Here is a 25,512-nt window from a genome sequence, read left to right as displayed (position 1 = left end):
AATTTCTCCAGTCTCATCTTTTGTGTTTACTGAGCTTTTAATGACGGTGGCCATCACTGTCGTGTAATCATAAACCAAGCGGATCTAGGAGATTAATGGTAAACGTTCGGAATGGAGGTCTGGTGAAGTACATCGGACTTCTCTCGTGTCCGTTTCAGGTGACAGCCTCGCTCGAGGTGACCGTTTGCTCCGTGACGCAGGAGTTCCCAATTAAGATAATGGGCTGGCTGTCGCGCGCAGTCTTCATTTGCGGGCTGGTGTGTACTGGTGCAGAGGGAGAATTTGAGATGCAACGTGCGGCCCGGATACAGGATTACTGCAATTAAGATCAGTTTCAGTGCCCCCTTAAAAAAAAACCTGCGCCTCTCAGTGGCGCATGTGCTTGCTCGCATTTATGGGTGCAGATGTAGCTCGAGCCCGCGCATCTGACTCACCAATTAAAGAAACCGTGTTTTCTAGCAGCGAGAGGTCGGATTTCCGCGTTGCTACTGAGCGAAGATACGCTGCCAGACTTTAATTTGAGAGACGGCATTTGCGCCCCGTCTTGCTGGAAAAGCAGGGTGGGAGGTTCCAGATGCCGCGAAAACCGTTGTGCATGAATTTGGTGTAGACTACACGGTGTTTGAAATCAAACGGCCGCTAAGATTGATTAAGTAAACTGATAGTTTGTGAATAACGACGTTATTTTGTAATAGCACGTTTATTCGACAAGTTGTAATGGACAGACGATGCGCAACGCCACATTTGCCTTTTCGAGCGTCTTTCGCCTCGAAGCGCAGAGAAATGTACAGGGTGGCCGCGGCTCCGCGCAAGGACTCCCTGGCTGCTCTCCTTGATGTCCCTCTGCTGCGCTGACAACCCGTGATACCGGCGCATCGACAGTCCAGCCACCGGAGCCGCAGGTGTGTGTCATCGAAAAAGGCGGAAGACAACGGAATTGGATGCCACCGAGAGAAGCGGCGGCGAGGCAGCGTGTATGACCGCCCAAACCTCACTGTCTCCTGGTTTTGTGGCCCCAGCGGCACGACGCGAACGATGAAAGCTTGGCAAGTTTGAAACTTTTGCTTGATGGACTGTGATTAAAGAGAATGATCTTTATGGTTATTGGCGCTGCTTTGGTGATGGTAAGAAGATCTGTTCACACCCTTTCACTCCCTGTAAAAAAAAACCTCACTGTATATTTGGGACATATTTAGTGTCAGGTCGGGAATTATGTAACTCGGCCAATGTGTGCCACCCTCAAAAACCCGGAGCGCCTCTTAACTTCCTCTGAGCGTCAGCCGATCACTGGACAGACGTTTTAAAACACATCTCACACGTTCAGCATTATTACAAACTTGTCTTTAGACAGCCCCCAGAGCTCTGCTGTTGGAGATGCCGTGTGCTTTGCCTGAGCTCACTGCCGTGGTTCTTTCCAGGCGATAGCGTGTTGGTTGGACATGAACGCGCTGTTGGACCGCTTTCACAACTACATCCTTCCACACGTGCGGGGGGCGGACCGCGTGTGCCACTGCAGCTGCGGCAGGTAAAAACTTCCGAGCGCGTGGACTGTAACGGAAACGACAGCGAATACCGGAATGCCTTAGACTGCGCAACTCTCCATCTGTCTCTGTCCGTCTGTCTATTACTTTTTATATTTTTTAACCTGCAGGTCTGCAATGCCAAAAGCTTTCGGGTCATGACAGCGTCTCTGACACAACGCACAGTGTGCGCTCCCCGTAATCGCGGCGAGCTTCTGGTCCGGTTGGGGCGCTGTTTCTTAGGATTTAAGGCTTTTAGTGTCAGTTTGAGTCTGGGCGCGAATCATTGTCCTCGCTCTTCGCAACACTAGCAGTGAGAAGCGTAGGCCATTTTGCCTTAGCCGCGCGCTATACGGAGAAGGCATCCTACTGCAGTTTCACGGGCGCGCGGCAGCAGATGCCTGTGGGGAGAGCCAGGCTACACAGCGCGTGGTGCGTCGTGGCATTTTCGTCGGCGCAGCTTTGCAGCGAGAGAACTGTTTTACTCCCACGCACATTCCTCCAGGCCGCCTGATGTGCGCGCTTGTGTTCTTCAGTCGGAGAGAGGTGTGTGTGGGAGCGGATCTGTTTCTGACGACAATAATGCATTTAAGATATAAAGCCTGAGCGGGTGGACACATGCGAGAGAACCTCTCCATTTCAATGCTATAACATATCTTGCCATATGACACTGGATCTCTGCAAGAAAGGAAGCCAAAAACACAGGCATTTATACAGCATGCTGGCTGCTTGTAAGATTCCAGCTTTCATTGCTATGATGTTTCCACATGTTCCACGACTAGTCCAGTGCTTCTCAGCTCTGGTATCAGTACAGTGGTCCTCGGATTTAGTACCAGTACACGCTGTCAGATCTGCTACCAGTACAATGGTTGTCTGGCACTCCTTTTTCTGCTCAGTGCTCACTCTGTTCTAACAAGACTTATTGTGGTTTACCTTCTTACACAGCAGGACATGGAGGGGACAGCCCCAGGTTCACTTTTGAACTGCAGCATTTAAGGAATCTCAAAGTCTGCTTTAAAAAATTCTTCTCCTCTTCTTTAATGTCTGGGATGAGTAGAACCAGGCCTGTCTGCATCACTACTGAACCGCTCATGTGACAGGATGCTATGTGACCTGCAGATGTTTAAGTAATGTACATGGTGTGATGTAAGGACATGTAATCTAACACAGCAGACACCCAGAGGCTCGTGGCCCTTGTAAATTTCATAGAAACAGCTCACAAACCAGTGGTTGTGTATTTTTAATATCAAAATGCCAGAAGGCGTTGGCCTATGTCTACATTGCTCATAAACGTACAATTGAGGAGTTGTACTGTTTAGCTCACAGTTGGGGTGAATAGTTTAATTATGTTGTAACGATTGTGTTCACATTAAGCATCATCTCGTACTCCTGATTGCTGCTCTTGCTGTGTGGCTCTACCCTCTGATGTTACTGACAGGTCAACTCTTACTTCATCGTGTCTCCTTTACCTTCAGCAGCATGACCTTGACAATACGGTTTGATGTGTCAATCACTCACTCACTCTTCCACGCCCCCTCTTGCTGCCCTATCAAGGCACAGCCTGCAGTATGTGATCCCGTACGAAGGCTCCAGCTCCCCGGACCGCGATGGGCCAGCAGGGGGCAGTAGTGTGACTAAACAAGAGATGGATCTGGTTTTGGGGCTACTACTGGGCTTCTGCATCAGCTGGGCCCTTCTGTGGCTCGACGGTGTCCTTCAGCGCCTCCTGCGTGTCTGGAGAAGTCGACGACAGCAGGGTGAGCTGATTTTATCTAATTGGCTCATTTGATAATTTTAGCCTCTAAAGCTACCTGTGGGCCCTCCTTTGTGGTTAGAATGTGCTCAATATTGAGTGTTGAGTTTTGTGTGTGAGTGCATGTAGTCGGTTCTCTCACACTGTAGCACGGGCATATCCAGTTTTATCAGCAAGAATGTTTTCATTCCAGCCCGACAGGATCACTCTTGATTAGTTGATTAAACGGCAAGACCCACTGATTAATTAGGTATTCTCCTGAATAATAGTAACCTGTACCCAGCTCAGTGAGGACTCCAGAAAAACAAGTTTCACTCACACACAAAGCAAGACTTTTTTCACAAAATATGCAACACAGTAAAGTGAATGATTACAGTAATGCACTGGTGTAGCTGCACAAGTCCCTTTAACAAGTCCAGGCCTACTATACTGCTGTGTATTGCGGGGTGTAAGAGAAACAGGTGCATCTTCCCACATCTAGTCATTTGTAGTATCACGTGTCAGCAGTGAACTGATGGCCATGAAACCCTGAACCGAGTATCAGTGGCCTTAGCGTCTGGCAGCGAAAGTATTTTTCTGAAGCACTGGTAGCTTTCCATGTAACCACGGATTTGGGCATTGTGGTATTTTGGTCAAGGAGGAAATGCGTTGCAGTTCCGCTCTGTCTCCTTAAACCGCAAACGGCCTGTCCCAAAAGCAGCTAGGAGCGCTGGAGAGGGTGAGAGTGTTGGAAGGAGGAGAACGAGGAGTGAGAGACTGAGTGGAAAAGGCAGGGGGATTTAAGTACACACACGCTTAAATGCCACGTGCCATAACTTTACCAGGATTATTGCACTGTAATGTCTGGGATTATGTTGGATTAGTGAAACACATTGCAGGACGTGGAGAAGTTAACTTTATGTACACATTCTCTACATCTTCTTCAGAATTTCTAACATTGGTGGTCTTACATTCTTTTGTCATGCCATACACTCCTCTCCCACATATCCTTCACATTTACACCAATTGGCAGACACTCTTATATATTTGACAGCATTCGTGCTCGCTGGGAATCGGACCCCTGACCTTGATATTACTAATATCTTGTGCTAGCTGCGCTATCAAATGGGCTTTTAATATTTTGACTGAGCTGCACAGGGGGGCGCAGTTGTCCCATCCTCCGTCTTCCCTTTTATTCTCATAGTCCATCCGCTCACATGTGCCCCCCGTACCTCCGTTTAACTCCCTGCTTCCCGCAGGCAAACAAGTCATCTTCAATCACACCCGCGTTCACTGATACTGATCCACTTATGAATTATAAACTCTCATGTGAGGAACACACATACACACGTGCGTGTCCTGAGCTTCCCAAATAAAGGAATTAATAAAGTACAGTTGGATAACTTTTTCAAAATCATTGTAAGATGGAGATCTGCAGGAGGCTGTAGAATGGTGTCACGTTGACCCCTTTTTAGAACAGCTAAGGTGATCCTAAAAGTTTGATGATTTCAGGAATTGAGCCTCTGCAGTTGTAGGAAAGTCACATGTAGGCTACTGGTTCAGATTCTGATTCTTGCAGAAAGCATTTTTTCCCCTTGTATAAGTCTGTTAGGCTATTAAGTATTTGTTTAATGATTATTGCTAACAATGAATAATGCATAATGCTCTTTATAAAATCATTTCATATTTATTATATTAAATTATTAATATGCAGTTTATTGACTAAGAAGCCTTTTCTCTCCATCTTTGTGCTGCTACGTAGTCAGTAGTGACATCTCCTTTGGCACTGGGCACACGGCTACATGCCCTGTCCCTGTGCTCTGCCTGCTCTGGGGAAAAGAGTTGTCTCGTGTCTCTCACACACACACACACACACACTCACTGTTCCTGTGTGACTGGCTGTCTCTCCACAGATGCGTGGCGAGCGTGGAAGTGGGTGACGCGCGTGTGCAGCGTGCGAGAGCTGCGAAGACACTTGCAGCTACGCAGACACGATGACGCAGGAGACAACAACGTAGTTCACATCAAACAGAAGCACTACCACAACGGGCACCCGCGCAGACCATAACCCGCGCACCCATACAGCACCACCCGCGCAGACCATCACCCGCGCACCCATACAGCACCACCCGCGCAGACCATCACCCGCGCACCCATACAGCACCACCCGCGCAGACCATCACCCGCGCACCCATACAGCACCACCCGCGCAGACCATTACACAGACACCACAATGGGCACCTGAGAGAACCTTAACGCACACACCCCACAACAGTGAATATTTTCTCACACATACATAACCTTGGAGCAAAGGATGGAGTATTTCACCAATAGCAGGACTGGAAGCACAGACTCTGGGTTTTTGTTTTTGGTGGGGGGTGTCTGGGACCCGTCTAAACATCCAGCCCCTCCTTCAGACAGCAAACAGAGGCCACCTTTGCACTTTCTTCCTGCCTGAGATATTAACACTGAGGTTAGATGTTTATTTTGCTTGCTAATGTCTGTTTTTACAAGTTTGTCAGGCGTGTTAGTTTTGTACAGCAGGGGTTCGATGTGTACATATTTTTGTTAAAAAACTAGTCAATTTGTGTATGAGAAGTTTTGTGTATATTTTAGGAAAAACCAGCATGTCCATGAAACCTTAGTACTATGGTGCAATTCTAGAATATTGGTGCAGAGCCAGAATATTTTAATGAGACATCAGCACAGGCAGGGACTTCCTAGATTTGTGATTGTAAATGGATACGTTGTATATGGAGATGAGTGTTTTATTTGGTAAAATTGTGTGTATTGTGGGATACTAATGTGCATTTAAAAAAAAAAGTGTGACACTAGTTTAAAGCTGGAAAGGAGATGTTTGTCAGTCTTCCTCTTTAGTCCTCGAATATCCAAATGTTCTCGTGCCGATGTGCGTCTGTTTGAATAAAAGGTGATTGAGTGGAACTGCGCCGAACCCATGTGTGCTTTTCCGTTTCCTTTTAAACTACTCACGATTTACAGTGTAAGTGTTCATCTAGGATCAGTTCTTTTCTTTCCATACAGTTCTGTGCTTTAGGATATTAAAGGAAAAACCAGATCTCAGAACTGAATATTAACATAAAGGTCAAGGTTTTTTTTTTTTTTTGTAAGGAATTTGTTTTACTTTGTCAGTGATAAAACAACTCAGTAGGGTTAGTTCTATTGTTTTCAGAGCTTAGTTTAACAGTGGGGGAACACAATAAGAGACAAGATCTTGTTACACATACGTTAGACATTTGACACTTAATGAACCAGCATTTCTACCCCCTCCACTCAACTAGTGTTGACCAGACTGACACAGCTGTACTATGGAAAAGGACTCCTTTTTATTTTAAAAACAGTTGATCTCTGTACCGTAACCAGTAGTAAGAAGGTAAACGCTTAATAGCAGTGGTGTGTCTAGGTAAGAGTTTAGCGTGCTTTTTATTTTTATTTTTTTCTTGGGCCAGGCACTGCTGCGATGCTTCAGAGTTTAGTTCCTGCTCACCTGGATGTGATCTAGATTGGATTGGTTAGGGCTGAACATATACTGTACAGGACTAAACACACCAACTGCGTACTAGATATGGGGCAAAAAACACCCTTTGGCTCAAGAGTGTACTACAGGGGAGCCATTTGTGATTCGGCCACAGAAAAGACAGTTTGTTTAGAGGAGAAAATGGCAATTCCACTGAGATCCATACAGATCTCACTATTGATCCTGTCATCATTATACACACTCCCATGTGGCTGCTTTAACATTAGTAGGTCACAGGGCCGGTATGGAGCTATCCAGAACTACTCAGACAACTGTCTCATCTTATGAGAGGTACAACAATCAGGGAAAATAATTTCAGATTAAAAATTTTCATCTAGGAGCAGACAGCTCCTGATCTAGGATCAGTCTGCTCCTGAACACATTCATCTTCATATACATATGTATGCATAGCAGCTCTGACCCTGAACCAGTTGTCCTGTTATGCAGTTATTTTAATATGGTCCTTGAACTGGATTCCTAGTTAAACTTCCTTCGGCTCAGTCTGTTTAACTGCCCCCTGAGGTCCTGCCATTCCCTGCTCTACAAATGGAACAGTCCCCTTTTCAGCTGTACTGCCCTCCTCCATTAGTGTAATGGTAGAGTCTAAAGAAGCTGGGGCATCTTCTAAGGGAGAAAGCACCTCGTGTGCCTGAGGGGAGTCATTCTGCGGGACACTGAAGCCCAGCTTGGCACCTTTGCTTGCCAGGACCCCCTGCTGGCCTGGAGGAGCGACACTGGCCTCATCTAGGCCACCGTCACCGTGCAACCAGTCCATCTTCTGCTGGTGCTGTCGGATGGCGTCGTCCACGCGGGCGTCAATCATCGCCTCTGTCAACACACCATCCTCAGAGGAGTACGCAGCGGCCTGAGAGAAACGGGGAGAGAGAGTGCACAGCTCACCACATACAAATCAGGAGTCAACGGCGTAGGACCAAGAGAGGCACTTCACTGCCTCCTACCGGTGGACATGGTAACCGTGACACACATACACAAGTTAGCGTCCCACTTTCAGTTATTTTGGTCGGGGTGTGTATGTGCAGCGGGGTGATCTACATTAAACTGGAGCATCGTTAGCGTCAGCAGACGTTCCAGCTCTCTGAGAAAAGTTTCAAAGCCCCAAGAATCAGCAACACAATGTTGGGAGGAACGCAAAGGATCGGTGTAAACTGTGCACAAAGTTAAGGGCAGTTCCCCTACCTGCCAGGCCACACCCAGTTTGGAGATCTCTCTGCCCGACATGCCCTCTGCACGCTTGGCAATCTCAGAGCACTTCTTCCCGTAGTCAAACTGTGCCAGCTTCAAACGCCTGCAGAGAAATGGTGGGGGGTGACATGTACATACACTTGTGTCTTTATACGCACACAGTCCACTACTTGCAGAGATCAGCATCCTATCTATACTGACCAAAATAGCAAGGAAAAACCTTGAATGAAATTCTAAAATATCTGGCTAACAGCCGAGGGAGGATCAGATCCTCTGTACCGTAGGGATCTAGAATGGAGCATCCATTCATTCCTGTAACAAGTTCTGGAATTAATCCCAAGAGCTACAGCTCTCGCCCTTGACCTGATAAAACACTCACTCACCGTCTCGGAGACCCATCTTCCCCCGGCCAGAGGACAATTATTTTGGACGCGCGCGTGTGTGTTTGTGTATGCATCTTTTGTCCTGACACTTTCACCATCAGTCAGGCGATGTGTACTGTAAGCAGGAGGCCCTATTGTGCATCTACACTTACATATAAACTACTATGCCATTCCCAAATGTAGCTTTGGATCCAATAGCTGTGTTATCTTGACACATTTTCACAACTTTCAGAAAGAAGGTATCATTTATTTTTGGCTATGAAGCTGAAGTTTTATGTACTCACTGTCTCCCCCCAGTGGCCGGCTGCAGTACATATCTGTCGAAATAAAGTCTGACCAGTCTCTGTCTCTCCTCGGGACCAGGAAGGGCAAAGTTCACTATTTCATCAATGCGGTCATTAATAGCCCAGTCAAACTGCTCTGGTTGATTGCTGGCCAAAACCAACATAAACCTACACACACACACACACACACACACACACACACACACACACAGAAAGTTGGTTTAGTAGGTTTGTATTATGCCAAAAAGAAACTGGCAGCAGCTGGACTGTTTCAGTTAGATGTATAAAGCAGTATTCCACACCTCTAGTTTTACAGTCTTCAGGTGTGTGAAACTATTACAGCTGTAGTTTACAGCCAGATATGTGAAACGCTAATTTAACTGTATAAAGCTGAAGTTTAACTTGGCAACACAGGGTAACTGCATGTAGGTGACACTAATTTAGCTGGATATGGTGTGTAGCCATATTTTAAAACAGCTAAAGTTGTAGTTGTCTAATCATGTGATGCAGTAATTTGTGTGTGTGAAGCTGAACGCACTTGTTACTCTGCTCTCCAGTGCGGTACAGGAATGCGTTGAGCGTAGCTCTGAGATCCTCACTGATCTTCTCCTACAATCCAAACCCCCACCCAACAAATCCCACCAATCAAACGCTGCTGCGCCATGTCACAAACATCCTGCACATACTTTCCAATCACGACTACCACACCCACACACTGCAGTTACAGTGAGAATTATTTTAACACACTCAAGACACTCACAGTGGCTCTCTTGCGTAGGAATGCATCAGCTTCATCCACAAAGAGGAGGAGGCTGCAGACAGACACACACACAAAGAGAGAAATTATACACCGAGAAACTAAGGCAAAATAAGGGAACAGGACAATGTTGGTTTGGGTGGAGGCACCAGGGTGGTGAAGATGGAAATGCAACTTTCATTCAAACAGTTCCATGTGCTTTTCTGGCTGCCTGCTGCATGTGGTGTGCGACACACGGTGTTCTTACCCACGGCGGCTGGTGCCAGCCCAGTCGAACACCTTGTGCATCGCAGTTACGCCCTCTCGGCCCATCGGGGCCACGTCTCCTCCCGTCATAATGGCATAGTCCATCCCAGAATGCATTGCTAATTTCTGCTCAGATGTCACAGGAAAATGACCGGCAACATTAGAGAGTAAAGAAATAAGGTGTCATACCTAGTGCAGACACATGTAGAACAGGGGTGACCACACCTGCTTCTGAACATCCTGCCTCATTTCTAACCCAAAGCCACCTGATCCTGCAGTGCATTCAATATTAGATTCAGATTTCTAAACCATGCAAAGAAGACTTCAGCAATCATTACATAGAACCGTGAGAGAGAGAGAGAGTGTATACCTTGGCAAAAAGTGTTTTCCCAGTTCCTGGAGGGCCATACATCAGGATGTTTCGGTAGAGGCCCCGGTTCTGACGGGTGTTGCGTGTTGCTATGGCAATGTCACGGACACGCTCCTCCAGCGATGGCTGTGAGACAGTGATAGACATTTCACTTCCTCACGAAATAATGGCTCAGGTCAGATAGAAACATTCCTACAGTGTGGGTCTCGAAACTGGTCTGGAGAACACACATTAATTGTCTCAATCTTGTACTTGAATTTGACGAACACTGGACTCAAAAAAATAAATAAATAAATAAATCACTCCAGGGTCCATCTAACCCATTACTAAGATCTTGGAAATAACTTATTTACAACTTTGTCTTTTATCCATTAAATGCTTGCATATTAAAACATTCTCCAAAAATATGACCCATCTTTTATTGGGTGCCAGTATGAAGTACACTCTTGTGACTGGTGAATATCCAGTTCCCAGTGTCGTCCTTAGGATCACCATTTAACAAGCGGGAATGATTGCAGTAGAGATGAGCCTTCAATATTTCAGCCCATTAATGTGTCAAATGGTCACATTTCAGTCATTATTACTGTTATAACAATGTGATGGAGATGTTTTCCACCTGCAAGACCCAAGTCTGAGATCAGGGGTAGTTGCTACCCCTCTACCTTCACTACAACCAAGTTATTAAAGGTAGCATGGTCATCATCACTAAGCACGGTGGGTTATGGTATCTACAATATAGAACATCACTATGGCTAACGCAAAAGTAGATTTTCTTGATTTGTTTGGCACCTCCACACATATGCACCTCCAATCAGTAAAACCAAAAGTCAAATGAAAAAAATCCAAGATGACTTTGCATTAAGTTTGATGGGCTTGAGAAGTTAAGGCAGACCCGAACAGCCGCGGACTGTCAGGACCGAGCGGCACTCGTTTACTGATACTCACACTGAGCACCACTCCCTCCAGCGCATCCTGGGGTTTGCTCATCAACCGCTTAGTCATCTATAAGAGAGAGAGAGAGAGAGAAAAAAAATTATGCATTAATAGATTTTTTATAAAAACCATGCTACTCAAAAGCACTCAGATTGTGTGTTCTTGTCTGCGTACCTTGATGGGGTGCTTGATGGCTTCAGTCACCGTGAAGCGTGATGTCTCCCTCACCAGTGACGGCTTGCCCAGCCGAGCCTCGATGTAGCGCCCTGCAACTCCTGTGGCGTTCCGTGCAGTGTACACCCCTACTGCAAGCAGAGTTAACCCTGCCACCTAGTGGTGTGGAGACTTCATGTAATCAGTACACCCATTAACAAATTGGTTTATAAAATGCATTATTCAAAAAGTGTCCAATTAAAAACAAAACAAAAGTGTGTTTTTACCGTCGCAGTCACTTTGTCCCAGTCTGAAATAAAAGCCCTGAAACCTTCACCAAACACAGCGCCAGCAGTTCTGGAAGATAACGTACAAGAACATCAAAGCCCAGGAGAATAAGGACTCATTAGCCCACAGATCTCCAAACAAAAGCTCCTCTCTTAGCTGCACAGGCTTTAGCACAGTGTGTGTGTTGACATCAGTGTACAAATCTGATCGTGAAACAAGCACACTCAAATTTCAGTTTCCTTATTCCTCGCTTTCATCAATGGTATATTCATATAACCAAACCTGAAGTGAATCTGAAACTGCTTAATGCTTGTCTTAGTGGCTCATTATAGCTGCAGCTGCTTGACTTGGGGTTTAAGGCAAATACATATATGAAGGAAACTGAGTGTGTTCCCTCTGCAAGTGATATGTAAATAATGCAAAATCGCTTTTTTTCACAAACGGAAAGTGATTCATCAATTGCACAACTCGTTTTGACATCGTTCAAAAGTTTCATAAATCAGGAGTAGAGCAGTTTGTATGTCATTCATGTGCCTGTGTACAGCTTAGTCTGTAGTATAATTTGCGTATGCGTGCATACCGTATACTTTCTAGAACAGTCTGCCGGTGCTCCGCTGCTTTAAGGCGGATCTGTTCCCTGATGATGTCGGCGTTCTCCCTCTCCACCCGGCCTCGAGCCTTCGCCTCCGCCTCCACGCGCAGCATCTCGTTCTTATGTCTCAGTTCCATCTCGTGCTCGATGGTGGCTGTACCAATCACAGCGCATCAATCACAACACACGAGTCAACCCACCAATCAGCAAACAGACAGATGAGCTCCTTTGAGGCTTTAGGGAACAAGCGGGTGCTATACCCTTCCTCATGGCCTCCTGCTTCTGCACGGACTCCTCCTGCCTCCGCAGGTTCTCCTCGTTAAGGGCTTGCTGAGGGAAAAGCCAAAAAAAAGAAGCAGCAGCACTGAAGTTCAGAAAAGACCTTAGAGTGACATGCCTAGGACAGGAAGCAGCAGGGCTGCATGACACCACCCCCATGTACGCAGTTCTGGCTAATCTCGTGACTGTGCCTTGACGGTGTGTAGCACGGTAGTCGTGTGGAGTGGCCCTGGGAAGCCGTTGCACTGCTTGTGACGTTTCCCAGCCATGACGTAGCCCATGTGTGTTAGAAGAATGTGATGACCGGCCCCCCCTCGCAGGTGGTGTGATGTGGAGTGGATGGTGTGAGGTGAGGTGGCACCTGCTGACGGAGCTGATCCTCATAGCGCTGCCTGGCCAGCTTGTCCTGATACTGTGCTTTCTGTGAAGAGGGGCAGAGAGATGAACATGGACTCTCACACACACACACACTCCACACTCACACACTCACACTCCACACTCACACTCACACACTCACACTCACACACACACACTCACACACTCACACACTCACACTCACTCACACTCACACTCACACTCACACTCACACTCACACGGGTAGGCCAGGCTGCACAATGCTGGCAGTTTTGCTGTCCTCTGGTTACCCAATAAAATCATACATTTTAATATAAAGAACTAAAAGAATGTTTAATGCAGGAGTTTATAAATCAAAGCCACGTGCATAATCTGTAGGCTGAGCGGGTCTCTGGGCGGCCTGTGGCACAGGCGGGTCATTCGCTCACCGCTTGGTGCTGTTTGGTTTCCTCACTCAGCGTCTTCCTCCTCTCTTCTGCCTGAATGCGAATCTGATCACCCTTTAGCTGCTCTATTGCTGCTTCATACTCCTGAGAACACATATGCACAGTTTTTACACATCAGGGATTGGACGAACATACAGCCATTGTGCAGGACCTATAAACAGGGATTTTGTTATATACCACCACTCCTTTACACACCTGTATGTATTACTCCAAAGTTCTACACGCAGATTCAGGGGTGTCATTAAAGTGGGCCTTCAGAGATTAAGCCCCGTTTACTTTTCCAATTTATTAAAAGAGCCACTTAAAGTTATGCTGCATGGCTGAGCCCCAAATCTTTACATTCCCAGGAAATGCCCCTTCTTAGATTAAACTTAATCCTGCACTAAACTATGGTTTAATGTGATAATGTCTAAAAGATACTTGAATAATAATAATAATAATAATAATAATAGTAGTAATAACAACAACAATAATAATAATAATGCCAATATCTGGCTCTTTAAAGTCGGACATTAAGCAGGACAATAAAATGAAGAGCAGTTATACGCTACAGAACTCAAGGCTCATAAAGGCGCACTACCTTTATCTTGCTCTGGTGCTCCATCTGAGTCGTCTGCTCCTGCACGCGTGCCAAATCAAGCGCTTCTTTTGCATGGCCTGTAATTAAGAAGCCGAAAGATTTACACTTTAAAAACTGCACAATAGTTAAATCAGATCTCATAGGCACAAACATGCGGTAGACTGAGAACAAGCTCAATCTCAGTCACGGGATTAACAGCATACTCCTGTACGGACCTCAGTGACCCCCGACCCTTGGTGACTAACCGGCGTCTACACGAGAGCAATACTTGTAACAAAAACTAGCAGCGAGACAACGCGTAAGTGTCAGAACAGTAACCGGCCGCCTAAGACTTATTCTGCCACACGCCTGCCCACCTCCCGGCGCACTACCCGCGGACAGCTGGCCAGGCGGACCGGCAGCTCATCACACAACGGCGGGCGTCTCGGACTGGGCACGTACGGGATCTGTCGAGCTCCTTGGCAGCCTGGGCCGCGCGCTCCAGCCCCGTGGGGTCGAAGTTGCTCCACTTGTCCTTGGGCTTGTCTCCTCCGTTACCCCGCGAGCCCCCGGGCGGCGGGGGCGGCGGCGGCGGGGGCGGCGGCGCATCTGGAGGCGCACCGGCAGGTGCTTTATTAAGCCCGAACAGCCAAGACATGGTTCGGCAAAACGGAGAGAGAGCGGAGGGCTCGTTTTCCCGGTTTGCAGGTCACTTGTTTCTACCGACACGTCCTCCACGCACGTGTCACGCCGTACCAGTCCGCGCACGCGCACTGCGCTGGCCTAAGCCTCGCTCTGATTGGCCAACTCACGCGTCCTTCCAAAAAGGTCATCGGTGAAGCCACGCCCCACCCACGACATACGGTGGCCGTGGTGTGAATGCGTTCCTTAAACTTGAGCTCACGCCAAACACCGCGTTAAGAGGTTCAAGTGTTTTAACCGTGGTGTTTTGTACCAGTCTCTAGATACTGTTTATTTTGTTACTGACATTAAGCATCCCATGTAACAATCGGTATACTCGTCAGCATGACTTCTAAAGATATTTTTGATTAGTACAATATTGTACACAGAAAACTGGACAATCTCATTCTAAGAAACTAACGCGAAAGAAATCTGACATGCAAATGCAAATTGAAACATGCTGGTCTATACCTATTTATTGTGTATATTCAATACAATATTTTATATTTCAGAATTTATATTACAATACTTGTGTGTGACCCATTGTGTTAATTTTTTCTAAAGCACTGAGTTCTTGGAACCAAAATGAATAATGCTATAAAAATAGATGATTATTATTACACTAACACAAATAAATGATCATTTTAACGAGAAAATACAAAGAAAGGGTTTATTAACAGGTACAATACAATACAGCATTTACAAAGCCACATAGAGAAGACACTGCAAACCAAGGTTATTTGCCCTTGGACAGCACTTGGATTAGAATCCAGACAGCATCTTAAGACAGGGGTGCTGAGCAGAGTTTCCCACTTTATTCACAGGCCTTCATGGTATGACAAAAAAAGGAAAACTGAACCAAAAATCTTTTGTCAATGTTTGACCCTGGCTCCTCACACACAATTTTATTTCCTAAAGCAGATGTCTTACACCCTAGGGTGCAGTCTCCTAAACACACAACTGCACAAAGCACATCACAATACACCTTAAACTCAATTCCAAGTTAAACCTCAAAAACCTTGGAAACTGACTGGACTCTGAGAATGTATAAGGGTGGGCCAAGTCTGCTCCAGGAACACCACCCTGAAGAGTTTAGTTCTAACCTTAATCCAACATAACTGGCTCAAACATTAAAATGTGACTTATGCTGGACTAGGGTTGGGACTAAACTCATGTAGAACAGCAGACCTCCAGTCTTGGTTCTGCACTGTGCTGTCCACTGCAATAGGGATTCATGCTGTTCTGTGGCTAAGTGGAGTAGCAGTAGCAGCCTTGCTGTGATTGGCCATGAGGAGTGTCCATCACTGCAGCTGTGGGATGCGTGAGAACACGCCCGGTGGTTCTCTGTCATCGCCCAGTGCTGCTCGAAGCCCCTCCTCCCGCCGAGCCTGTGCCAGTGTCGCCAGAGCCTGGAATGTGCGGGGCTCTGTGATTGCCAAGTCACTCAGAATCCGCCGGTTCACCTGCACACTGGACTATCATGGGGATTTAGAAGGTCACCTTAATATCAGATCATACTATCAGTTATTTAAAGTTATTTACATTAAATCACATTACATTCCAGATTAAGCATATGGTCATGAGATGAAGAGAGTTGTTGACTGCAGGTAATAAAATGTCCAAAATGTGAAATAAAACTAATTTTTCAAAAATCAGTCCATGTTCTTTAGAGTCAATATGATAGGAAGAAAACTGTCTGGACAAAAAAAAGAGCAGCAGACAAAACTATGAAAGCAATAAATGGCTGGCTTGTGGCAGAAACCAGTCCAAATAAAGGTAGACTCACTTTCACGAGGTTGTAGATTAACACGGGATACTTCATTCCGTGCTCACGGGAAGCTGCAGCGATGCGAGATATCCACAGCTGTATGAAGGAAAGCAGTGCAATCATCAACTAAACCGCATCATTGTATTCCTTTTGCTAGTTATGGAGAAATGGCTTTAAGATAATGCACATGAATGGTTAATTATAAGAATGGGTTTGGATCTTACCATCCTCATGTTGCGACGTTTGGCTTTTCTAGCCTTTGATGCATACACGAACGCCCTACGGACAGCACGAACGGCCAGACTATAACAGCGATTCTTCCTTCCACGAAAGTGCTATCAGTGGGACAGAGTCAAAGGTTAGGGTGGCTGACCAGCATGTTCTCGAGAATTCAATACCGCAACGAACTTGGCGGGGAGATGTGATCACTGCAAGCACACCTGGCCAAGACATAACACAAAGAACCAAATATGCAGTCTTAGCGCACAGGCTGATGCTAGCTAAGATAAGATAAGCTACGATAACCTATTTAGTGAATAGTGTAATGATTCCGCTCACCCGTGCATTCTTCAATAGCTCCTGTACTTTCCAGTACCGATCAGGTCCTCGATTGCGTATCCAACAGGGTAATGTTAAAAACACCATGATTTACTTCGACAGACTGTTTTAAATAATGTGAATTATATGACCTTTATCTTTAGCTAACCAGGTGGGTTTTTTGCTGGCACTGTGAACGTGCCTTTGGACTTCCTGCAGAGCAAGCGCTGTCGCTAAGGGTACATGTACAAATAAAAGTCCTAGTTTCCTTTTCCATAGTTTTATTTATTTATTTATTTATTGTTTCTGGCTTTGCCTTCATTTCACAAATGAACCGCCTTTCCCTTGCCCACTGAACTATTTTTCTTTATTATGTCATTACTTTATTATATTATTACTGGTTGGTTTGTGGTTGTGGTTGACGTGTGCGTGCGACCTTGGTTGCTAGGTACCGGGTAGCGGCACTCTGCCAATCCCAACGACGCACAGCAGGAGGAACAATCACGGGATTTGCTTCCCATCTGAATCTGAATAGTCTTCTTACATTTAGTATTTACACGTTAATTATGACGTGTAGTATATGCGTTTATATGTTTCCTATACCTGTTTTTGCAATATTTTGATATATTTTGACAAACAATTGTCAAAGAATTTAGTCCAGATCTGAAGATGGGTAATTCCACAAGAAGACCGTTTCCAATTAGTTTTGAGATTAAAAAAATACAAGAACATTTTTGGCTCACGTAGAAATTAATCACCTACATAATGATTTAGTAACATTTCTTAAATACTTAAATGTGTTTTGGTTTTTACTTTTTTAAGATAAATTTAGATATTAAAAGTCAGACGGATGTTAGGTCATCGTAAAAATGTAACTTCCTCCTAAACCTGCTGGGGAATCATGGGATAGTGGAGGACTGCCATAGGTCACTCTGTGAGTAAGTCAGGTAGAATTCCTAACGATGTCAGCGGTGTGTTTCTGTTTGGGACGGCACAGTGCCTCGGCCTTCCGCTCCTTCACCGGCTCGGCGGTAAGTTGTAGACTGGTGTCGTTTGCGCGACGAGTGATCTCGGGTCAAAACAAGAAAAAGGTCAAACGGATACGGAGTAACAGTCCCTCTGTTCCGCTAGTGAGAGATATTGTTAGCTTTCCTGCTAATGCTAATGCTAACTAGCGGAGTTACTGGGATCGTAGCAGCAGCAGTAGTAGTAACTTTGTCAGCGACCTTTGTTATGAAATCTTAACTGATGTAACCTAACTTAGTAATTACTAGAATAATTACTTTGGTGTAGGATGACACTCGTTTGTCACCCAGGTTGCTTCAACATGTGAACATCGACCATAAAAAACATTTCCATTTACGGCATTTAGCTGATTTGATCAGTCACGTCAACAATAAATGTCCGTCATCAGTTCTGATATTTATAATTTAATTTTGGAATGACAATGCAGTAGAGACATATAACACTCCATAGGCTGTGACTAGCTGATAAGTTGGGTTTGGTTGAGAATGTATTTCGTTTTTAAAGGTGCCACTCAGCTGCCTGTAGGGGGCGTGTCGAAAAAGTACATTTGAAATCTAATTGAAGGCAAATAAACCGGCTTTATTTCTCTTCATAGGCATTCTAATATTGTTTAAATCAACAACCTTTGTTAATTACCTTTGCTTCATCTGCTTCTTGCACGGATCTTCACTCAGTTGAAGTAAAATTCACTGAGTTTTCATGGTTGAAATTATAAAAGGCTCTTTTTGTGGATCACGTCACGTATTTTCACTTTTTTAAACCATGGTTTAATATTGCCTTAAACACATCTGGTTGAGTAAACCAGAGAGCTGTTTATATTTAGGAGAAAACCTTTTTAGGCAGGTCTGTGTCATTCCTAAGAAGTCCCTAATTTATTTGCTGATGTTTGTTTCTTCATTTCTCCCGCAGGTAGTGCGCTATGTGCAGACGGCTGCAGCTGCTGCCCCCCAGGCACAGGTTAAGAAGCTCCAGATATACCGCTGGGACCCAGACACACCCGGGGACAGGCCCCACATGCAGACCTATGAAATAAACCTCAATAAGTAAGTGCACCATTACTGGCTCACTTCTGTTGCCATGTTTGTGTTAGCCCTCCTCCAGACCATCAGTGGTCAATTTCTGAACACAACTCTGCTGTTCTGTGTGTGTGGAGTGGTCAATCCAGAAGCAACACGGCATGATGGGCCTGATGATAACCTTGTATCAGATCAGCTCACACAGCCGTGTTTCGACCACAATGATATTAATGCCATGCTCAGAATGGTCTGCCAACCAAATCACATCCAGCCCAAAGTGGTTTGAGTGGTCAGAAACTAAGTATTGAAGATGGGCCACAGTCTGTAGCTGGATGCTTATAAACATCACCTATGATATGGATAACTAGTGAGTGTAGGTACAAATCTGGTGTTTCTAAGGACTAAACAATTCTGTTATTTTCATTTTATTACTTAATATATAGTACTGTGCAAAGTCTTGGTAGCCCAAGAAAAGATTTGTTTGTAAAACACTATGTAACACATAAATATGCACTACTGAAATAAAAAGCAAATAAACTTCAATACAGTGTATAGTTCTAAGAAGTCTCATTTTTTGGTTTTTCAGTGGAAAGCAGAGGCAGATGATATAAGCGCAGGTAGATGATGTATCATCCTGCTAGACTTCCAGTGGTGCTCTGTTGGAAAAACTTTCAGCATGACAAACTTCTAACACACTGAAGCACAATTAAGACCAATGTCTGTTCACTTACAAACAACGCAGAACAAGAGTTAATAATTTATCATCTTCATTGCTGATTTGTCAGTATATTTACTGATAAACGGTAGCTGAGCAAGAGGCCTAATGCACAAAGGTGTTTCATTTTTGCTGTATTGTTCATACATTGGACCTTGTCAGTCTCTTCCTTATTTGTTTGTGAAATGACAGTTGCTGCACTTGGAGGAGGCTCTTATCTGCCAGTGATGTGCTTTTATTGTTCAGTATTCACTTGTTTTTGTTTTCGCAAACCTTTAAATCAGTCATTTATCTTAGAAGTGCTGAGGATCCACCTAGATTTGGCTGCGTTTTTAACAGTTTTCAATGTGAAATCTGTTCACCTATTGGTGTACCACTGCACTATTTTAAATACACCCACTCTGTGCTCCTGCCCATAGCTGTGGTGTAATGGTGCTGGACGCACTGATTAAGATCAAGAACGAGATGGACTCTACGCTCACCTTTAGACGCTCCTGCAGAGAAGGTAGGGGAGGGGAGGCAGCCCGGCATTTAAATAACAATGTAGTACATTGTGGCTCTGGCTGTGTGCTTCAGTGTTTGGGTTTATTCGGGGTATTGAGTACATCCAGCTCGCTAACAATGTTGTTTGTTTACATGGGTGATGGCTATAAAATAATACAGCCTGTTGAATATTTATTACTCAGTTATAAACATTTGTCAGCAATAATAACATGGGTAATTTATTGTTAGCAATGGTTATGGGTTTTTGATGGTGATAACAGAGGTGGGCAGTAACAAAGTGCTGCATAATTCGTTACTGTGCTTCTAAAGCATCTGCACTTCAGTAAAGTATTTCTATTTCTGGAAGCTTTTTACCATGGCATATGTGCATGCTCCTCTTTCCTTTTTGCATTTGATGCTGTGGTGTATATACAAGCAACTACATTTTATGATTTAACTAGTGAGTGTGTGTGTGTGTGTGTGTGTGTGTGTGTGTGTGTGTGTGTGTACGCACAAATCAGTTTTTCCAACAGTATCACTGCTTTCACTCAGGTGCAGGGTTTGTTTGCTTGGTTCACTACTGCTGTGTTAGTGAGGTTGGTTTTCTGGTGCTCAGGTATCTGTGGCTCCTGTGCAATGAACGTTGATGGTGTCAACACGTTGGCCTGCCTGCACAAAATTGACACCAACACCAGCAAAGTGACCAAGATCTACCCCCTTCCACACATGTACGTGGTCAAAGACTTGGTGCCGGTATGTATCCCACACACCTTTCATGTAGTTAGCACAGAGAATGATCTAGAACTACCAAAATAGTTGTGTGGGGGGGGGGGGGTTGTTTGTTTGTTTTTTAAAATATAGACCACAATCAGAAATGAACACACACAAACTGAGACAGTGATGACAGGTTCTCCATGGTAAATGACTGGGACTAAATGTTCTAAATGTTATTGGGGGGGTAGTCAAGTTGACCCTGTTTTAATCTAGGATGTGCGGAATAAAGAGAGACTGTCTCCTCTAGGACATGAGTAACTTCTACGCTCAGTACAAGTCTATCGAGCCATACCTGAAGAAGAAAGACGAGAGTCAGCTGGGCAAGCAGCAGTACCTGCAGAGCATGGAGGACCGCCAGAAACTGGTACCGCCGTCCTCCACCACGGACACCACCGTAGTGCTTGAGCTGGAATTAAAGAGCTGTAGTATAGTAATGAATTACTGCTTTTCAATTTAGGTTATTGTAACCTGAAGGACAGTAAGACTGCGATATGAATGAACTTGTGATGTGGGGGCTGAAATGTATTTAATACATTTGTGTGCGTGTGGGTGAATGTGTATGTCTGTGGCTTCAGCATTGCCATTAATTTGACCTTGCTTTTTTTGTTGTTTGTGTGTGTGTGTGTGTTTTTCAGGACGGCCTATATGAGTGTATTCTCTGTGCGTGCTGCAGCACGAGCTGTCCGAGCTATTGGTGGAATGGAGACAAATATCTGGGCCCTGCTGTGCTTATGCAGGTGAGGCGTGGGCAGGGCATGGGGAGGGGTGATGGGAGCGAGCGCGAGGGGTACAGCTGTGGGGGAGGGGAGAGGGTACGAAGCGCCGTTTATGGCAAAAGCCGCGTGAGGACGCGCGAGAGTGAACGTGGGTGCTAGCCTGTGAAACTCCACGCGAGAGGGGTTTGACGAGTGGGAGGAGCTCCATGGCATCCATCGTCAGTATATACTGTCGTCGGCATGGCGATGCACGACTTTTTCATGCTTTCTTTTCTTTTTTCCTCAATTTGTCTTTTTATGTAATTTGCTGAACAGATGAACGTGGACATGCCCACCATTCAGGTGCTGGAGAAACACATACATGATTTTAACATTTTAATGGACTGTAATTCAGAAAAAACCTGCAACACTTAAATAATCAAAAGGTAAAGCGCTATGTGCAACTACGTTAACTCAAGTACTAGAATAAACTAATTCCATGCCTGAGTGCTGTGAAGGTTATCTGGTCAAAGAATATGTGTTTGACAATGTTTGGGTAACATCTATAATACTGTAATACTATAATACTTGACCAGCAGCTGATTTAAAAGCTCAGTCGAGTTCTGGGATGGTCAGTGGTGGTTGCAAGGTTTCTGTGCAGGTATTGAAAAGTGGAGTTTCTATTAAAGCAGGAACTTGAATATAGGAGATTATTACCAAACTTGATGATAATTAGTGATACCCAGAAAAGTATAAGGGTAAATATTTATCATCCACCTTCGCACATTTTCAGCAGACTAGCAGAGATGAAAAAGCTCCTCTGTCAAATTCCTCTTCTCGCTTACAAGTGTTTCTGCTTGCTTGCAGTTTCACTCTCTTGCGCACACTTCCACCCTCTTTCACAGTGGCATTTACATTTACGGCAATTAACGTGAGACTTGCACTCTCGCGTGTCCTCGCACAGCTATTGTCATAAATGGCGCTTCATAGAGGCCAGAGGTGTGTGAAGGGTGAGGTGAGGGGGTGTAGAAAGGGCTGTGTGGTAGGAGGTTTCTCTGTCTCTCTGAGGCTCTGCATGTGTTCCTCTCTGTGTTTTCCAGGCGTACCGGTGGATGATAGATTCACGAGATGAGTGCACAGAAGAGCGACTGGCAAAGCTGCAGGATCCATTCTCACTGTACCGCTGCCACACCATCCTGAACTGCACCAAGACCTGCCCCAAGGTACAGCATGCAGCCAGGACCAGAGTCGCCAGAGGCATTGTTGGGCCATCAGCTTGGCCATGATGTTAATAATAATGATAACTAATAATTGTGATGTTCGCCCTGTTTTCTCCAGGACTCTTTCACAAACACAGACAAGGTCGGGGTGGTGTGACTAACACTAGCGCTATTTCATGAATACTTTCTCACAAATACACAAACTAACATATACATACAAAATGTTTGCCATTTAATAACATCCAACACCATGTGTATGTTGCAACATTCCCTACAAGCAGTAGCATCACAAATATAGCGAACATATCGCGCGTCAGTTCACACAACACAACCGCTATGTCAGCGGTGAAAACGTTCATAATCAGGGAATAGTGGGCAAGGTAAACCTCTTTTCCAATTCAAAGGAAAACGATATTCGGAAATCCCTCAGCAAACTCCGTCAATAGTCAGTAATACCCTGGAGTAAGGAAAAACATCATGCACCTCTGGGTATGTTTCTACGAAAGCGAAAGCGGAGGGAGAAGATGCGAATGGTTTCCCAAGTGAAATCCAACCACCTGCTGCTTCCGTGTTTCCAAAAATAAGTTGTTGGGTTTTTTTCGCTGGTTCCTGGGATCCCCTATTTCACAGTCGGTCCATTCACAATCATCCTCTCCATTGGGCGACCAGTCCCAACTATAGTCATCTGCTCAGAAAAGGGATGATTCCTGAACTCATGCAGCATGCCCCCTCCTTACAGGGTATGGGCTCAACAAAAACACAAAGAAAAAAATAAAACGCAGGACTTCATAACATATTTACATTGTTACATGTATTCAGCCTGCCTTTATACTATTTAAAAATAATAATATTCATCTGTTTTATTTATAAAGCACTTTTCCAGTGCATAAGGCTATGTACACCTAATACATAACAGTTATGGTAGTTAATGGCAATTATTAGACAGTGTTGTACTCAGGACAGTATAGCATACCAGTTCATTCCTGAGCCTCCTACACTGGAAGTGCTGACCTCAGAGGAATTACTCCCTCAACTCCTTTCCTCCTGCCCAAGACCTGCCTGTCCCTAAATCAAGCAAAAGGACAAAAATGTTAAGTGGTTTATTTTAAAGTCATAATTGTTAAGAGTCATCAACTACTAGCATGTTTTGTATTGTTTTGTTTTTTACTGTGTAGGGTCTGAACCCCGGCAAAGCTATCGCTGAGATTAAGAAGATGATGGCCAGTGCGTGATCTGTGCCCTGCCCACCCATCCGCCGCAGTGACAATGCAGTGTTCTGAAGATAATCCGAGATCTGACCAGTTCATATGTCCCACCACTAACATCCTTCAGCTACACACACCCTGTCTCACCTCACACCACTCCGCAAGAGAACAGGCAGAGCAGACTGTGCATTTGTTAATAAGAGAAGCTGAACAAAGGAGAATTTAATGATGCGGTATTTCTTTGTTTTTGTCTAGTACAGAGAGAGTATGTATATGTGCATGCACGTGCAAATGTCTGTCTCTACATCAGTCCGTACCTGCGTGCGATATTTCATTCAGGTGTAATGTAATTAGACAATGGGAGACAGTGACTTGTGTGTAATAAATTAACGCCTAAACACCTTCCTTTGTGACAGAAATTGTATATGCTTTACATGTGCAACGCAGGTTTTCATTTCTTCTCTCAGTTCCAAAAGTGCTGGTATACAGGTTTTGCATGTCCAGTACATTATCTCGGGCTTTGTCTCCGTTATGTGCAGACTGCCACATGGGGGCGACAGGGAGCGAATTTCAGGGAAATGCTCTTTAGACAAACAAGCTGAAGCAGTCATTGGTAGCTCCAAAATGAAGTAAAAGACTTTAAAAAAAACATTTTTTTTTTTTAAAGCAAAAAACCTCTAATGCTGGAAAGTACATTTTCTCCATTTTCTCCTGTTTATACTGGATGCTTTGTATTGTAACTATAATGTTTAACTATAACATCAATCTGTGTACTGAGCAGAGTAATAAGAACTACGTTGCTGAATGAAAATCTTTCGCCTATATACGCAACTTATACGAAGCATTTATCTTTTTCCAGCAACATGAAGGAACGGGTTGAAAAAGGTGAAAACTGAGTAACAAAATCACTGTTGTCTAAAAAATCAAAATAAACAAGGAATATGTTCAAATTCTTTCTTTATATGCTATATGGCGAATTTTTATTTTATAAAAAGTGCTTGATAATTTTATATTAAAAATATAAACTAATTGGAGGATCCTGAAATAATCAGTATACAGATTTTAAATGGTCTTATTCCTTTGTTATCTTGAAATATATGAAAAAATGGATCATTAAAGATAAAAAAAAAGTCCCCAAAACAAGGTACAACCGGTGTGATCCATCTTATCGGCTGCAGTCGCGGTGGGCGGGGTCAGCGGGGTGGGCGGGGTCTGGGACCCAAACTGCGCTGAGGAGGGCGGAGCTTCTCAAAGTGGCGCTCGGTCTGACGGAGTGTCGCACAGACGCCTAGATCTGGAGTCCACTCTGGAAAACTGTTACCGAAAGGTAAGAACTTCTCACTAAGGCCGCCATAACGTTTATAAAAGCCATTTTAAAATGCAGTCTCTCTGTTAAAATATGCGATAAAGTTCTTTTGTCAAGGTAAATTTTTCTCCAATTATATAGACGGTCTACTGCACCAAGACAGTAAAGATTTTATGTATTTACCAATAGGATTTCCTAACCGTTCATTACTGAGAAATCCGCGAACAAATTTAAGTAGATTGGCTTCTAACTGTATATCATATTGCAAAATGGAGTGATGAATGTGACTTCTTGTACTAGTGATATTACGTCGTTTCTGTGTCTAGAAGTAACCTAGTTTGCGGTAAGTTCGGCGTTGAGTGTCGGGGTGTCGCTTCTCTGCAGGGGAGGGGGTTATAGCTCGGAGCAATGTGACAGTACAATAGCGAGGAAGCGGCCAACATAAATACATC

General features: G+C 44.6%; 5 protein-coding genes across 6 annotated transcripts in view; 3 read left to right on the top strand and 2 right to left on the bottom strand.

The window, feature by feature from the left end:
- Positions 1-266: 266 nt before the first annotated feature.
- On the top strand, positions 267-6,199 carry tmem240b (transmembrane protein 240b). Its single transcript, XM_027018781.3, has 4 exons — positions 267-1,124; positions 1,419-1,525; positions 3,075-3,277; positions 5,166-6,199. The coding sequence occupies exons 1-4, from the start codon at positions 1,089-1,091 to the stop codon at positions 5,318-5,320; spliced, it is 501 nt and encodes a 166-aa protein (XP_026874582.1). The 5' UTR covers positions 267-1,088; the 3' UTR covers positions 5,321-6,199.
- A 375-nt stretch (positions 6,200-6,574) lies between these two features.
- Positions 6,575-14,398, bottom strand: atad3 (ATPase family AAA domain containing 3). Of its 2 annotated transcripts, XM_027018789.3 has the most exons (16): positions 14,097-14,398; positions 13,656-13,732; positions 13,058-13,159; positions 12,637-12,696; positions 12,257-12,326; positions 11,985-12,150; positions 11,404-11,473; positions 11,138-11,293; positions 10,976-11,032; positions 10,031-10,156; positions 9,662-9,786; positions 9,418-9,469; positions 9,196-9,266; positions 8,658-8,825; positions 7,985-8,093; positions 6,575-7,652 (listed from the first exon to the last, which is right to left on the bottom strand). In XM_027018789.3, the coding sequence occupies exons 1-16, from the start codon at positions 14,290-14,292 to the stop codon at positions 7,269-7,271; spliced, it is 1,989 nt and encodes a 662-aa protein (XP_026874590.2). In that variant the 5' UTR covers positions 14,293-14,398; the 3' UTR covers positions 6,575-7,268. The 2 variants fall into 2 exon arrangements, with proteins under 2 accessions (XP_026874590.2, XP_081561775.1); XM_081705649.1 differs by lacking the exons at positions 13,058-13,159; positions 13,656-13,732; positions 14,097-14,398 and having other exon boundaries at positions 12,257-12,322; positions 12,637-12,686.
- Positions 14,399-14,971: 573 nt separating this feature from the next.
- Positions 14,972-16,944, bottom strand: mrpl20 (mitochondrial ribosomal protein L20). Its single transcript, XM_027018780.3, has 4 exons — positions 16,642-16,944; positions 16,308-16,418; positions 16,102-16,179; positions 14,972-15,790 (listed from the first exon to the last, which is right to left on the bottom strand). Exons 1-4 carry the CDS (start codon positions 16,726-16,728, stop codon positions 15,617-15,619), a joined length of 450 nt encoding a protein of 149 aa, XP_026874581.1. The 5' UTR covers positions 16,729-16,944; the 3' UTR covers positions 14,972-15,616.
- Positions 16,945-17,495: 551 nt separating this feature from the next.
- On the top strand, positions 17,496-24,715 carry sdhb (succinate dehydrogenase complex, subunit B, iron sulfur (Ip)). Its single transcript, XM_027018738.3, has 8 exons — positions 17,496-17,651; positions 18,556-18,689; positions 19,797-19,882; positions 20,477-20,613; positions 20,882-20,998; positions 21,270-21,371; positions 22,430-22,552; positions 23,725-24,715. The coding sequence occupies exons 1-8, from the start codon at positions 17,583-17,585 to the stop codon at positions 23,779-23,781; spliced, it is 825 nt and encodes a 274-aa protein (XP_026874539.2). The 5' UTR covers positions 17,496-17,582; the 3' UTR covers positions 23,782-24,715.
- A 299-nt stretch (positions 24,716-25,014) lies between these two features.
- mfap2 (microfibril associated protein 2) overlaps positions 25,015-25,512 on the top strand; it is an 8,381-nt gene continuing 7,883 nt past the window's right edge. Inside the window, exon 1 of the mRNA XM_027018741.3 lies at positions 25,015-25,081. The gene's annotated coding sequence lies outside the window, so the exon portion shown is untranslated. The remainder of the gene's footprint in view (positions 25,082-25,512) is intronic.

This window comes from Electrophorus electricus, chromosome 22 (genome assembly GCF_041902795.1).
Source record: "Electrophorus electricus isolate QZ-2024a chromosome 22, ASM4190279v1, whole genome shotgun sequence".
Taxonomy (NCBI): Eukaryota; Metazoa; Chordata; class Actinopteri; order Gymnotiformes; family Gymnotidae; genus Electrophorus; species Electrophorus electricus.
This window is presented reverse-complemented; position numbering and strand designations above follow the sequence as displayed.